Source organism: Aethalodelphis obliquidens, unplaced genomic scaffold, assembly GCF_003676395.1.
Source record: "Aethalodelphis obliquidens isolate GAN/ISIS:26980383/991018 unplaced genomic scaffold, ASM367639v1 scaffold43, whole genome shotgun sequence".
NCBI lineage: Eukaryota > Metazoa > Chordata > Mammalia > Artiodactyla > Delphinidae > Aethalodelphis > Aethalodelphis obliquidens.
Window position 1 is genome coordinate 14,819,469 of NW_020837987.1, and position 12,906 is coordinate 14,832,374.

The 12,906-nt window shown below is 62.1% G+C and overlaps 2 protein-coding genes across 14 annotated transcripts; both read right to left on the minus strand.

Moving 5' to 3' along the window:
• Window positions 1-4,396: 4,396 nt before the first annotated feature.
• On the minus strand, window positions 4,397-8,479 carry JOSD2 (Josephin domain containing 2). 9 transcript variants are annotated; one of them, XM_027079163.1, is made up of 5 exons: window positions 8,260-8,479; window positions 7,491-7,650; window positions 5,881-6,006; window positions 4,785-4,979; window positions 4,397-4,682 (listed from the first exon to the last, which is right to left on the minus strand). In XM_027079163.1, exons 2-5 carry the CDS (start codon window positions 7,634-7,636, stop codon window positions 4,583-4,585), a joined length of 567 nt encoding a protein of 188 aa, XP_026934964.1. In that variant the 5' UTR covers window positions 7,637-7,650; window positions 8,260-8,479; the 3' UTR covers window positions 4,397-4,582. The 9 variants fall into 9 exon arrangements, with proteins under 9 accessions (XP_026934964.1, XP_026934966.1, XP_026934963.1 ...); XM_027079165.1 differs by having other exon boundaries at window positions 7,491-7,653; XM_027079162.1 differs by having other exon boundaries at window positions 7,445-7,650; window positions 8,260-8,389.
• Window positions 8,480-8,742: 263 nt separating this feature from the next.
• Window positions 8,743-12,746, minus strand: ASPDH (aspartate dehydrogenase domain containing). 5 transcript variants are annotated; one of them, XM_027079141.1, is made up of 7 exons: window positions 12,011-12,746; window positions 11,188-11,386; window positions 10,445-10,589; window positions 10,102-10,186; window positions 9,860-10,009; window positions 9,557-9,777; window positions 8,743-9,487 (listed from the first exon to the last, which is right to left on the minus strand). In XM_027079141.1, exons 2-7 carry the CDS (start codon window positions 11,372-11,374, stop codon window positions 9,235-9,237), a joined length of 1,041 nt encoding a protein of 346 aa, XP_026934942.1. In that variant the 5' UTR covers window positions 11,375-11,386; window positions 12,011-12,746; the 3' UTR covers window positions 8,743-9,234. The 5 variants fall into 5 exon arrangements, with proteins under 5 accessions (XP_026934942.1, XP_026934941.1, XP_026934940.1 ...); XM_027079140.1 differs by lacking the exons at window positions 11,188-11,386; window positions 12,011-12,746 and adding an exon at window positions 10,950-11,064 and having other exon boundaries at window positions 8,743-8,919; window positions 9,333-9,487; XM_027079139.1 differs by lacking the exons at window positions 11,188-11,386; window positions 12,011-12,746 and adding an exon at window positions 10,950-11,065.
• Window positions 12,747-12,906: the final 160 nt, after the last annotated feature.

A 12,906-nucleotide genomic window follows, 5' to 3' on the forward strand; every position in this document is an offset into this window, starting at 1 on the left:
CGGGGCCCAGCCAGCCCAGCCCCCAGCTGCCGGACAGAGTCAAGGCCCTGTCAGGACAAGGGCCCGTTGTCTGGGGCCTGGCACCGCCTGGCGGGAGGGGGAGGGGGCTGCCCAGCCCAGTCTGCCGTGTCTGGGGGGATGCGGGGCACCGTCTAACCTCTGTCTCTCGACCTCCCAGTCTCTCTCCGTGTCTCTGCATCTCCCTGTCTCTGAGATGGAGATGTCGCCCTGTCTCACTCTCTGTGTTTCTCTGCGTATCTAGGTCTTGCTGTCCCACTGGCTCTCCCATCTCTGAGTCTGTGGCCCCCATTCCCGTCTGTCTTTCTGTCTCTGAGTCCCTGTCTCTTGCTGTCTCTGGGTCTCTCTCTGCATCCATCTCTCGGTTTTTCTCCCTATCTCCTCCATCTGTCTCTCAGCCTCTGTTTCTTGCAGTCTCTGGGAGGGAGGAACCCCGACCCCGACCCCAGCCCTGGGTTCCCGACCTCCACCCACCCGGGTTCAGGGCGGGGGTGCTGAGCTCAGAGGCAGAGGGGTAAGAAAGGAAAAGAGGCGAGAGGAGCGGAGAGGTGAGGACAGAAACAGCTTTATTCAGCAGAAACCGCAGCAGAGGGCCCAGGCGGCCTCCATCCGGGGCGATGGAGAGGTAGGGCCAGAGAGAGACGGGGAGAGAAAGTCTGGGAGAGGCAGAGAGACAGAGACAGGGAGCGACTGAGAGAGACCAAGAGAGAAGTGAGGAGAGAGACAGACACACACACACACACACACACACACACACACACACACACACGGAAGAAGGGAGAGTGACGGGCGGAAGGGTCAGAGATGGGGAGACAGAGACAGACAAAGAAATGGAAAGAGGAGAGATACACAGAAAGAGATGAAGAGAGATTAGATAGACATGGGAAGACAGAGACAAGAGAGGATGGGGCAAGAGAGACAGAAAGAAGGACAGAGGCAGAGTTAGGAACAGGATGGGGAGAAATGGAGAGCGGGAGGGTCGGAGATTGGAAGAGACAGAAAGACAGATGGAGAGACGAGAGGAAGAGAGAGAGAGAGAGAGAGAGAGAGAGAGACAGGAAAGTCAGAGAGAGAGGGGCAGCGCTGTGCAGGCGGGACGCGGGGAGTCAGGAAGGAGCGCGGCCCCTCTCACCTGGCATCGCTGGCGGCCACCCGCCAGGGCCCGACCGGGTGATTTAAGGGGTGCCCTGGGGGCGGGGCTGCACCCCTCACTGCCTTATCTGGCTAGCCCCGTGCTCCGTCCAAGAGCTAAATTGGGCCTCAGCTGTCAGCACCCGGGGGCACGGGACAGCTGTCACCTCCCCCTGCACCTTCCGCGTGACCGGACCCCCTCCTTCCCTCCTGCAACCAGGCCGGCACAGAGACGCCCCTGGGGGCCTGCGTGGGGCGCCCCCAAAGGGAAACTGGGGATCCCCAGGAGCCCCCGCCAACCGATGCTCTGGGACCAGCCTGGCTGGGCACCCTGGGACAAGGGACAGCCTGACTCAGGCTTGTGCGAAGTGGGGTGGCCCCAGCAGGTGGGGGCTTTCAAGGCTGCATGGGCCCGTCTGCACCCACCATCAGGGGCAAACAGTAAGCGCTCAATCCATGCGCTGGCCCAGCCTGCAGAGCAGGAGGCGTTAGCGCCTGGGGGGGAGCTGGGAGCAGGAGGAGGGAGGCTGCAGGGACCCCCACGCCCCCTGCCCAGGTCCCACCCTTGCCCTCTGGGCTCCCGCTCTGACCATATTAGGCCGCCACTGAGAAGGCACCTGGGGAGGTCACTCAGGCCCAGGAATAGAAACACTCAGGGAGCCCCGCCAGGCTGTCTGGGACCAGATGGGACAGGCGACAGGCACAGGGGGCAGGAGGGGGCCCCAGAAGCTGAGAGCGACACGGAGAGACAGAAACACCCAGAAAGAGAGCCCAAGAGAGGGACCCAAAGGGAGGGACAGAGGGAGTCAGAGACTAGGCGGGTGTTGGGGGCACCCCTGAGCTGGAGTGTCCCGGGACCCCAGCAGTTTCCCCTCACGTGCTGCTTGACTTTTTACTTTACAAGTTGCCCTTTGACCTCTGAGGTCTTGGGAACCAGTGCCCCCATCACCACGGGTCAGCGTGTCCTGCCGGCGCCTGCTTCTCCCGCCTTCTTTCCTGTGTCCCTCTCAGAATTTACTGTCTGGGTGGAGCACAGCCTGAGGCGGGCCCGGGGAGACGCCCCCAGCGGGGCCCTGCCTGTGCCTCCAGGTCCCCCATATCTGCCCGCCACCTAGTGGGGGCCCCCTCTTTTGCCCATGTTCCTCCCTCACAGTTTTAGGCCCATGACCCCTAAAACCATCTCCTGGGTCCCTGACCCTGGTCCTCCTCCCCTGATGTCACCCGGCCTGTCACACTCCTTACACCCCCCTGAGCTCAGCATGTCCCCCACAACCACTCCTCCTCCCTCGGTCCCATCTGTCCCCCAGGCCCCAGGGCCAGACACCGGGTCCTCCTTCCCTGCCCGTCTCCCACCCCCAGAGCCTGCCCTGATCCTCTTGTCACCTCCACTCTGCCCCCAGGGTCCTGAACTCAGGCCCTGACTCGTCCTCTCCCACTGGGACCCTCAGCCTCCTCCCGGGCCTCCCAGCCTCCAGCCTTCCCCCACGTGTCTCCCACTGGGACCCTCAGCCTCCTCCTGGGCCTCCCAGCCTCCAGCCTTCCCCCACGTGGCCCCAGAGGGTCTTTCTGCACTCAGGACCGACCTGCCCCCCTGCTCACAGCCCTACCCATTGCCCTGGACCAGGTCCAGCCCCTCAGCTGCTCTTGGAGGCCCTGTGGGCTGTGGACCTGCCAGGATCCACCCTTATCTCTTTATCACCTCCTCAAATAGCTACTGGAGAAATCATTTCCCTCAACATTCCAGGTCTCAATCTGGGCTGTTTCTAATTCTGGAATGGGCCCTCCCTCCCTTCCCACTGGCTCCCTGGAGAACGCCCCTCAGCCAGCTCCCCCAGGACCCCTCATCTTCCTGTGGCCCCCCACCTTGTCCCATGGGACCCCTGTTAAAACACCCCACCACTGGGACTGGGGGTCTTTACATCCATCCCCTTGTGTCTTCCTCCCAGCCCGAGAGCTGAGGAGGGCAAGCATCCAGCTGCACAGGCCAGACCTGGAGGGACAGGGGGCCCTGGGGGAAGGGTACAGGACAGGATGGGGGCTGCTCAGGGGAGACTGTGGGGAGGACACCCAGTGGGAGTCTGTCCTTCCTCTGCTCAAGTCCCACTGGCCACCATCTTCCCCCTCCGTCACCTCTCCACCCTTTCTCTCCCTCGCTCCCTCAGTTCCAGCCACACCAGCATGCCTCAGGACCTTTGCACTGCCTGTTCTCTGCCTGGAATGCTTCTCCTGCAGACCTCTCCGTGCCTGCCTCTCTCCCTCCCCTTCTTCCAGTCTTTGCTCAAACACCTCCTCAGCAACACCTTCCACTGCCCTGAGGAATTCTACGCTGTGTTCCTTTTCCTGGTGTTCCTTTCCCTGGCTACTCTAGCAAACGTAGTGGCTTATAACAACACACATTGATTCTCTTACATTTCTGGAGGTCGGAAGTCCAAAATGAGTCTCACTGGGTTAGAGTCAAGGTGTGGGCAGGGCTGGTTCCTTCTGGGGGCCTGGGGGAGAATCCGTTTCCTTGTGTATTCCACCTCCTAGAGGCTGCCTGCGTTTCCTGGCCCATGACCCCTCTTGTCTCAAAGCGCCCCCCTCCGTGTAGCATCTCTTTGATGCTGCTTCCTTAGTCATGTCTGAGATTCTCCTCTCCTACCTCCTTCACTTTTTTTTTGGCTGCACCGCCGTGCATGTGGTATTGACCAGGGATTGAACCCATGCCCCCTGCCGTGGAGGAGTGGAGTCTTAGCCACTGGACCACCAGGGAAGTCCCATGCTCGCTTCACGTTTAAGGGCCCTCGGGATTACATCGGGCCGACTCAGACAATGCAGGATAATTTCCCGATTTTAAGGTCAGCGGATTAGCAACCTTCGTTCCCGTTCCCCTTTGCCACGCATCTGAACATATTCGCAGGTTCCGGGGATGAGGATCTGGACATCTTTTGGGGCCATGACTGCAGTTGGTAGATGAGTTGGGAGTCAAGAAGTAAACCCTCTCCTTCTCCTTGGGGCTTATCTCCCTAAACACCCTGGACTGCGTCTCTCTGTTCACTCCTGGTCTCTCCCAGGTGCCTCGAGAGGGCAGGCATTTGCATTGTTTTCCCCTGGGCCCACCCCCATGAGGAAACTGAGGCCCGAGAGATGAGTGACCAAGCCGGGAGGTGGCAGAGAGCTCGGATCCTGGCCAGGCCTGCCTGGGTCTCTCTGATAAACCAGCGTAACTGAAGGAAAGGGGCCCCCAGTGAGACTCAGGCCAGGCTGGGAGCAAATCATCCATCTGGTTTATTGAGGCAGCAGTGGCATGTGGCGGGGGCGGTGCGAGGAAGGGGCTGGGACCTCCGCTGGGTCCAGGAGGTGCGGGGCCTGGCCCTTCCCCCGGCGCTGGGAACTGGATGTGGATGCGCGGGGGCCACGCCCGCGGGCGGCCGTGGTCCCCTCCTCCTCGGGGTCAGTCTGTCCGCAGCCAGGAGCCCTTCTCCTCCACCTCCTTGGTCACCACCAGCAGCACCTCGCACAGGCCCTGAGCCAGCGCGGCTGCCAGGAAGGCCCTGGGCAGAGAAACAGGGAGACTGAGGCCTGGGGGGTGCCTGGGGGTGCCCCCCGGGGAGGGGCGTCTGGCGCCCAGCCCTGGAGTCACCCCCTCTCCTCACCTGACACCATCCTCGTTGCCCAGGACCTCGGGCGCCCGCAGCTTGGAGTCCAGGTTGTAGTAGACGCCGTCCACCTGGCGCAGGGCCACCCAGTGCCGCCGGCGCAGCGGCAGGGAGAGCAGCCCCAGGGACACGGGCGAGGGCAGGTTCAGGATCAGCCCCAGCACCCGGGGCAGCGCCAGCTGGGACAGGGGCCTGCATGGCGGGGCAGGGATGCCACGGTCAGGGCCCGGCCTCCGCAGGCGCCCGCCAGCCCGGCGTTACCGGGTGTGGGGGGCCCAGGCTGGTGGCAGCGGTGGCTGCGCGAGCCACCCAGGGACTCTCTTCCACCGACCCACCCCTTGCTTCCTTCTACTCACCTGCTCCCCCTCCCCACCCAGACCTCCCAGTCAGCCACCCCCCACCCGGCAACTCCCCCTTCACCATCCACCATCTGCCTGTCCATCCATTACCCGTCCCTTATGCACCTACCTCCATCCATCCAAGCGCCCAACAACTCCACCACCCACCCCACTCCCCATCCGCTCCTGACGCATCTACTGCTGATTCTACCCATTATCCATCCATTATACAGCACCTGCCCACCCACTCACCCATCCAGGCCTCCCAGCCATCTAACAATCACCCACCATCCAGCCCATCAACGCTTCACCCCGTCACATCCACCCACTGATTCAATCAACCAGCAGCCAGCCAGCAGCCCAGCGGCTTCTCCACCGTCCACCCAACTCTTCATTCATCCTTTCCATCCACGCATCCATCCATTGATCCGTTCGTCTACCCGACCGCCTATCTGGTAACCACTGCCTACCAGCTGTTCATCCTTTATTCACTCAACCACTCAGCCACCCAACCATTCACATCATCCCATCACCCAACCACCTCCCCAGCACATCCAGCCGCCCGCTCACCATGCATTTACTCACCCAGTTACCATCAACCTATCCCATTGACCCTCGGTCTGCCAGCTGTCCATGACCCACCCATGCAAACCTTCCACCCATCCCCTCCTCCTGCTTTGTCCCACACTGACCACCAACACACCGCACCCACTGTGCCAAGCTCAGTACACAGGACACAGTGCTTTCGGTCGCACCTCCTTCTATCCCACCACACGGCGGCCAGGCCCTGCCCCTGCAGGGCGGCCATGATCACGTTGACGTCATAGTTGCCGGTGCCCAGGAGGCTGCGATGGGGGTTCAGCCGGGAGTCTGGGGCCAACCTGGTTGGGAGGTGGTCAGGGCCTCCTGAGTTGGGGGTTCCCTGGAAAGGCCTCCTCCTCCCCCACAAAGCCAAAGAGTCCCAGGGTCCGTGAGTCACCCAGCCTTGGGACTCTTCCCTCTCTCCAATCCCCTGACTCATCAGCCCCAAGCCCTGCTCCTGTCCCCGTACCCTCTCTGCCCTGGCCTCAAGGATGTGTGCCCTGTCCCTCCCCCAGCTTCCAGTCCTCCCCCTCCTGGGGGCTCTTTCTACACCCAGCATTGCCTCGGCCCTGCCCCTGCTCCCAGCCCTTCCTGGCACCCCCGTCACCCTAGGAGAGAGCCCCAGCCCTTCAGCCTGGCCTTGCAGACCTGTCCCCTGCTGGCCTCCTGGCTTCAGGCCCATCCCACCCGTTGCAGCCACCTGTCCCCAACCACATCTCCTGTGCTGCTACCCCCAGCCTTTCGTCCAGCTGTCCCCAAGCCCAGGAGGCCCACCCCACCACCACTTGTCTCTCTGGGCTCTGCCTCCTCTGGACAATGGCACCTTTGTTCTGTCTCTGGGCCTTTGGTGGGCAGGGCAGGGGGAGGGGTCGGAGAGGGGAAAGCTGTGTATTCTTTTTCTGTGTATCTGTTTCCCTGGCTTCCCTCAGCGCAGGGCTCATAGCGGACTCATCTCTGGGTCTCCAGCATGGCTTTGCCATGGAAGAGTTGATTGATCCCTGTTTTGAACGACAGAGGAGATGAATACATTCTAAAATAATCAGTCTGAGGGGCTGGGACTTTGCCTGAGGATGCCGGGGCAGGGGCACGGGCACGGGAGGGCTGTGAGCAAGAGATGGGGAGAAAGGGTCTAGGAGATGATGGGGCCAGAGCTGTGGGGACAGAGAGGAGGGGATCTGGCAGAGAGATAACAAAGGAGTGATGTTTGAAATCTTGAGTAGTGAGGAGGAACATTCCAGGCTGCCGAGAGGAGAAAGCTGTGCCTGGCAGAAAGAATAGCCTGTGCAAAGGCCCAGAGGCACCGTGGCGGGGCTCCTTCAGGGACTGGAGAGGAGTTTGCTTGGAGGGGAGCAGTGAGATATGAAGCGACAGAGACGGGTGGGGATCACAGCACACAGGGTTTTGGTTATCAGACTGCAGAGCTTGGGACTTCTGCCGGGGTGCTGGGGAGCCATGGGAGCACTGAGAGCAGGGGAGGGGCAGGGTCATCGCGGGAGCTCTATGTAGCCTGGACTGAACGAGATAAACCGGAAGCTGGGAGGCCAGAGGAGAGTGGGGGATGAGGGCCCACATAAAAGGATGTGGCCTGTTCTGGGGCTGAGGAGAGAGGGGTGAACAGGCGCAGGAGGCACTCTCAATCTCTGAGTCCCAGAGTCCAGCCCAGGCAGGGGATGGGGCAGCAGAAAGCCCCGGGGCTCTGCCCCTGCCTTGCTCTGAGACCCAGGTGGGTTGCCCCACCTCTGTGAGCCCTGCTTCTCCAGGGGTTGGGGCGGGTGATGGTCACCTCTTGCAGATCTCATCGGCAGCCTCCTGGCTGAAGAGCTGCTGCTGCAGGACGTTGTTGAGGGCGTGGACGGCACAGAGCTCCAGGCGTTGCCGTTCGTGGTAAACGGAGGGCGGGCTTGGCTGAGCTCCTGGGGCCTGGGACATGCCGTCCTCGGCTCCTGCTTGGGGGTGAGGGTGGGGGAAAAGGTACTCAGGGGCCTGGGATCAGGAAGCCGAACCTGCCAGCAGGCCCTGGGGGCACCGTCATTGAGTGGGGGCTCAGGCAGCCTGAGCGGCCACCGGGCCACTGACTGCTTTCCTGGCGCTCTCCTGGCAACAGAGTACCTCCATCCCCTATTTCTAGGAAAAAAGCTCTCTCTTCTGCTCACTTAGCAACAGAGGACCACCCCCGCCACATCCCTAAGTGAAAGGGTCCCCTATGGTGGTCACCTAGCAACAGAGAACCCCCCTCCCCTGTCCCTAGGAAACAGGCTCCCTCTGGGTTCCCCCAACCAAAGGGCCCCCCCCCCCCCAACTAGGTAACCAGTCTCTCCTCAGGTTACTTAGAGGAAGCAATAGAGGAAGGCTCCTCCCCTGTCTCTAGGTAACAGGGTCTCTTCTGGTCGCCTAGCAACAGAAGACTCCCCTCCCCTGTCACTAACCAACAGAGTTCTCTTCTCCTGTCACCTGGCAACAGGGCCCCCTCCCCGGACACCGAGTAACAGAGCCCTCTCCCCGACCCGTACCCCAACCGTGGCGCTAGCCCGTTGCCTGGCAACGACCCTCACCCCGCCTGCCTCTCTGTTCCCCCGAACCGGGGGCTCCCGCATCCCCCTGGCCGGCAGCTCTGGCCTCCGAGAACAAGGCGGGCAGCACCGCGGTGACTGGGCAGGAGGGACGACCTACAGCTCCCGGCGGCCCCCGCGATCCGGACTACGACTCCCGGCGACCCTCGCGAGAGCTCTTGCTCCGCACGGAACGCCCGGGCGGCGTGGCCCGGAAGTTCGCTGTCGCCCCCGAGAACGCGGGACTACAACTTCCGTCGGCCCCCGCGGTGAGTCCCGGAAATGTGCCCTGAGGCGACCCTCTCCTTCGCACACTTCCACGCCCCCTGCTACTCGAAGGATTATGGGAAATGTAGTGACTAGGCTCTCGCGATAGCTTCCAGGGGTGTTGCTACTCTGTATGCCCGCTCCCTGTGATGACATCATGCCTAGTGTGAAGACAAAGCGTGACGTCACAGAAGGGAAACAAGTGATCAGACACCAGACTATGCAGGGAGAAGCGTCTCCAATATTTACTGAGACAGGAGGGAGGTCTGGGGATACTGAGGCAGCAGCGGGACGGTGGCGGTGGGAGGTAAATAATGAGATGAGGATGTCCTCTTGGGAAGGAGGAGGCTTCTTAGCAGAGATGGATCCCCGGCTTGGAGGGCAGGTGGCAGCAGCCTGCGGAGGAGATACGGGGAATGAAAGGCTGAGACAGAGAGATAAGGAGTGACAGACACTTGGAAGAAGGGACAGACCAAGGTGGAGACCTAGAGGGAGGGACTGAGACCCAGAGAGAGGGACCAAATTCCAGAGATAGAGGGACGGAGACCTGGGGGGTAGACAGAGACTCACATGCTAGAGGCCCAGAGAGAGGGGGACACAGAGGCTCAGAGAGAGGAGACTTGGACAGAGATAGAGATCTATAAAGATTCAGCGTCGTGTAGTAGAAGGTTAAGGAGACTCAGGAATAAAGATGAATCGATAGAGACAGAATCAGAACTGCAGACTCAGAGAGCCTGAGACCCAAGCTCTGCAGAGCACAAGAGCCCAGGGCTTGGGGAGAGGAGCGCCGGGGAGGAGCATGGCCGCACCCAGGAGGCTGCACCAGAAGGTGGTGATGGTGGCAGAACCGGTGACAGCGCCTGGCTCGCTGGGGTTCTCTCTGTGGGTGTGCACAGCAAAGCTTCGGCCTTTGGGGCCCGGGGGTCCGCTCAGCTCCACATCCACCACATGCATGTCCTTGAGGCTGGGGCAAGCAGGGTGGTCAGTCCGGCTGGCCTGGCCCCAGCCCAGACCCCCGCTCAGCTTCGCTCACCTGAAATCGGCCACAAGCACCCCGATCACACGGTCGAAGCCCAGGCTGGGGGCGGCCAGGGCAGCAGCAGCCATGGTGTTGGAGTTTCGGGGGGCAAGGGGGCAGAGCCCGCGGACAGGGCCTTCATAGAGCACAGTGCGAGGCCCAGTGCTGTGCGCCGTAGCCAGGGGTCCCTCAAGCCGGAAGCCATCAGGGTGTGTGGCCATGGTGACACGGAGGCTCTGGAAGTGAGAGCCAGAGTCGGGGGGACTGGGGGCCTCTGTTGGCCCCCTCCGGTTCCCAGGGAGCCCAGCAGGCCCTCACCTGGAGGCCCCCGGCTTCGTCCAATCTGGCGATGTCCTCAGTGCCCCAGAGGGCCCCCCGGGCCACGAACACAGCGTGGCCCCAGCAATGCGAGGCCTCCAGGAGCTGCCGCTCTGTGGCCTGGTCAGCCAGGGCTGAGGGGGATCCCACCTGGGGCAGATGAAGGTAGGGAGGGGCTGAGGTCAAGAGATGGATCCCACTTTAGGGCGGGGTGATGCCAAGGCAGAAGACACAGAGCTCACCAGGAGATTGGCATAGCGCAGGATTTCTGCCCCAGATTCGTGGATTATTTTGGGATGGGCCACTTCCACCACAAGGTCAGGGTGCCTGGGAGAGCGGAGAGAGGCAGCGAGGACCTTGAAGAGGTATTAGACCTCCCCTCCCCAGATTCCCAGAGTCTATGGAGGCCTGTCACTCTTCGCCCTGGCCTGGGAAGGGAAATAAGACAGAGGCTTGTCCTATTTCACATTTGGGTGAACCAAGGTCCAGAGAGGGTAAGGGAATCACGTGAGAGCACACAGCACCTAAGGGAGGCCAGAACAGGAGCTTCAGAGAGTCCCATTCTCTCACAGCGAGGTCACTGACCTCTCCCCGAGGGCAGCAAGGTTCTGGAGCTGAAGGGTAGGGGGCACACTCCCCGCCATTCGTCCTGGGTCACGATTCCAGACAAAAACAAGTTCTAGGCCCAGTTCTGGTCCCTGAGTCAGCAAGTGGGAGACCAGGGACTGTCCTGGGGAGAGGGAAAGAGACTCAGAGAGAGGGGCACAGAGACCCAGAGAGAGGGGGACAGAGACCTGGAGAGAGGGGGACAGAGGCCCGGAGAGGGAATGACAGAGGTGAGGGAGGGAGTACATTGACCCAGAGTCGGGGGACACAAAAACTTAGGTGGGGGGCAGAGACTCGGAAAGGGGAGGACGGAGATCCTGAGGGGGCTGGAGCCCCGCGGTGAGGAGTGGAAGACACTTAGTCAGCCAGAGGCAGCCGAGCCACAGATAAAGACACAGAAGAAAAGTATGTTTGTGGAGGACAGGGGCTTCTGGGGCTCTAGAAAGGGGCCTGGGGAGGAAGCCCCAGACAGTCAAGGACTCACCGAGGCGGCCGTAGCCCAGTACCCCGACCTTCCTCGGGACCGTGTTGAGAGCCATGCCCGCGGATTTGGCGGCCTGCGGTCTGAGCTCCGCAGCTTCTTGCTGCCTCCCATCCCCCCACCTCACCCCACACACGAGGTTTGGGCAGCGGCTGAACTTTGGACATTTGACCCTTGAGCTTCTCTGGAACCCTCCCCCTCCCCCGCTATGGCCCAGAGGTGGGGGTGTGGGGGGTGCCACCTGGGGGCAGGATGAGAATCCTGGGAGGCAGTGGGCGAGATGTTTTGGGGTTCCAGGGCCCTGTGTGGCGCCCCCCCCCCCCCATGTATCCAGCCCATTCCTTCTCTGCATCACATCCTCTTCCTGCTGATGTGGAAAATTTCCTCTGCAGTCCCCTGCCCCCCTTTCTGGCCGGCCAGGTTGTCATGGAAACTGCATCCTGCTTGGGTTGGGGTAGAGAGGATTGGGAGCAAGAGAGAGGAGATGGTGACGGGGGACTCTGGGCTCTGTCTGTCCCCTTGCTCCTGTGTTTCCAGTCCCCACCCTGCGGCCGCTCCCCCCCCCCCCCCCCCCGCCCCCCCCCCCGTGTCTTGGCACCCGTGTTTGTCAGCATTCCTCCTCCAGTGTTTTCCTCCCTTGTTTCTGTCTCCATCTCAGATCTCTCTCACTCCCATCGCTGTCTCTCCACCTTTTCCCGCATCTCCATCCCTCCAGCTGCCGCCCCTGACTCCTCTGGGCTGGCTGCCATTCTGTCTCCAGCCAGGCCCTCATCTCCCCCAAGGTCCGAGGGAGGCCTGGCCTGGTCATGACCCTCTCCCCACAAGACTGCAGGAGCTGGAGTTCGGCTCATCCTAGCCTCAGTGGGCCCCCAACCCCACCAGCTCCCATGGAAGGGTCCCTTCCCCCGGCCCCTCCTCGAACCTCCCTCCCTCCAGCCTGATCATCCTGTTCACCTTGACTTCTCACCTTTTATCCTCCCCTCCCCCGGCCACGATGCCACCAGCCACCCCTCTTTCGCCCCCTTATATTCTCACTCCTATGCCCACCCCTCTGCTCTCCCCACCTCCCATGGCCAAGGAGAAGCCTCCGAGGCCTGTGGAGGCGCCGAGTGCCCCCCCCCCAATGAGCCCCAGCCACGGTGCCTCGCGGGTGCCTGGCATCGGAAATGGCGGAGACTGCGGCAGTGTCGGCTCCCTGCCCCCCACCACCACCTGGTACTCGCTGCAGTGATACCATGGCAACCAGGATCTGGGGGCCCTGAAAGAGGACGAGAGAGAAAGAGAGCATGAAAGCGGGAGCGAGGGGGAGCCAGGCGTCGCACTAGAGGAGAGTCCCAAGCAGACAAGCCAGACAGATAGGGCCAGGGACCCCAGACACGTCGCTGCAGAGGCAGCTGCCACGGGTGATAAGGCAAGAATTTGCTTTAAGAGCTCCAGATGGGGGCGGTGGGGGGAGATAAGATGCTGTGGGGCAGAAACAGGCAGGGAGGAGGCGCAGGGCCAGGCGCATGGACCCGGTCCAGGCCCTCTCAGAGGACACAGGGCCCCGGTGGGGTCGTGGGGGCTTCCTGCCCGCTCCACCTTCAGTCGTGGACTCCAAAGGGCCTGGCCGTCCTGCGCATGCGCCAGGACTGCCCTGTACGCGGGCCAGTCTGGGCCGAGGGGAGGATGGGGCTGAGACGAGAGCTGCTCCCGGGGGCCCAGCCCTGTGTGCCCGCAGCTGTGTCTGCCCAGAGCAGTGCCTCATCCTGCTTCCACTGGCCTCTGTCTGTCTAGACAGCACGAAGCGGCGGCCCTGGGGCGGGGACCTGGCCCTCTGAGGCGGCAACGCTGGTACCTTGGGCTGCCCCAGCCGTACCAGCACCTGCCCCGTGGCCTAGCCGATAGCTGGCATTTGCTGGCATTTGCTCCCACTCGCTGGCTTTTGTCTCTCCGAGGGCTCTGCGTGTGAGCTGCCCTC

Excerpts from the sequence above, each read along its gene's own strand:
- JOSD2 (XM_027079159.1), bottom strand. The coding sequence starts at position 6,389 with ATGGGCCTGAAGCCAGGAGGCCAGCAGGGGACAGGTCTGCAAGGCCAG. Across the intron at positions 4,980-5,880 it reads GTGTGGTGGGATAGAAGGAG|GCCCCTGTCCCAGCTGGCGC; the intron begins GTGCGACCGAAA and ends CCCGCCATGCAG. Across the intron at positions 4,683-4,784 it reads GGCAACGAGGATGGTGTCAG|GGCCTTCCTGGCAGCCGCGC; the intron begins GTGAGGAGAGGG and ends TTCTCTGCCCAG.
- ASPDH (XM_027079141.1), bottom strand. The coding sequence starts at position 11,374 with ATGACAACCTGGCCGGCCAGAAAGGGGGGCAGGGGACTGCAGAGGAAA. Across the intron at positions 10,010-10,101 it reads TGCGCTATGCCAATCTCCTG|GTGGGATCCCCCTCAGCCCT; the intron begins GTGAGCTCTGTG and ends CATCTGCCCCAG. Across the intron at positions 9,778-9,859 it reads ACGAAGCCGGGGGCCTCCAG|AGCCTCCGTGTCACCATGGC; the intron begins GTGAGGGCCTGC and ends TCTCACTTCCAG.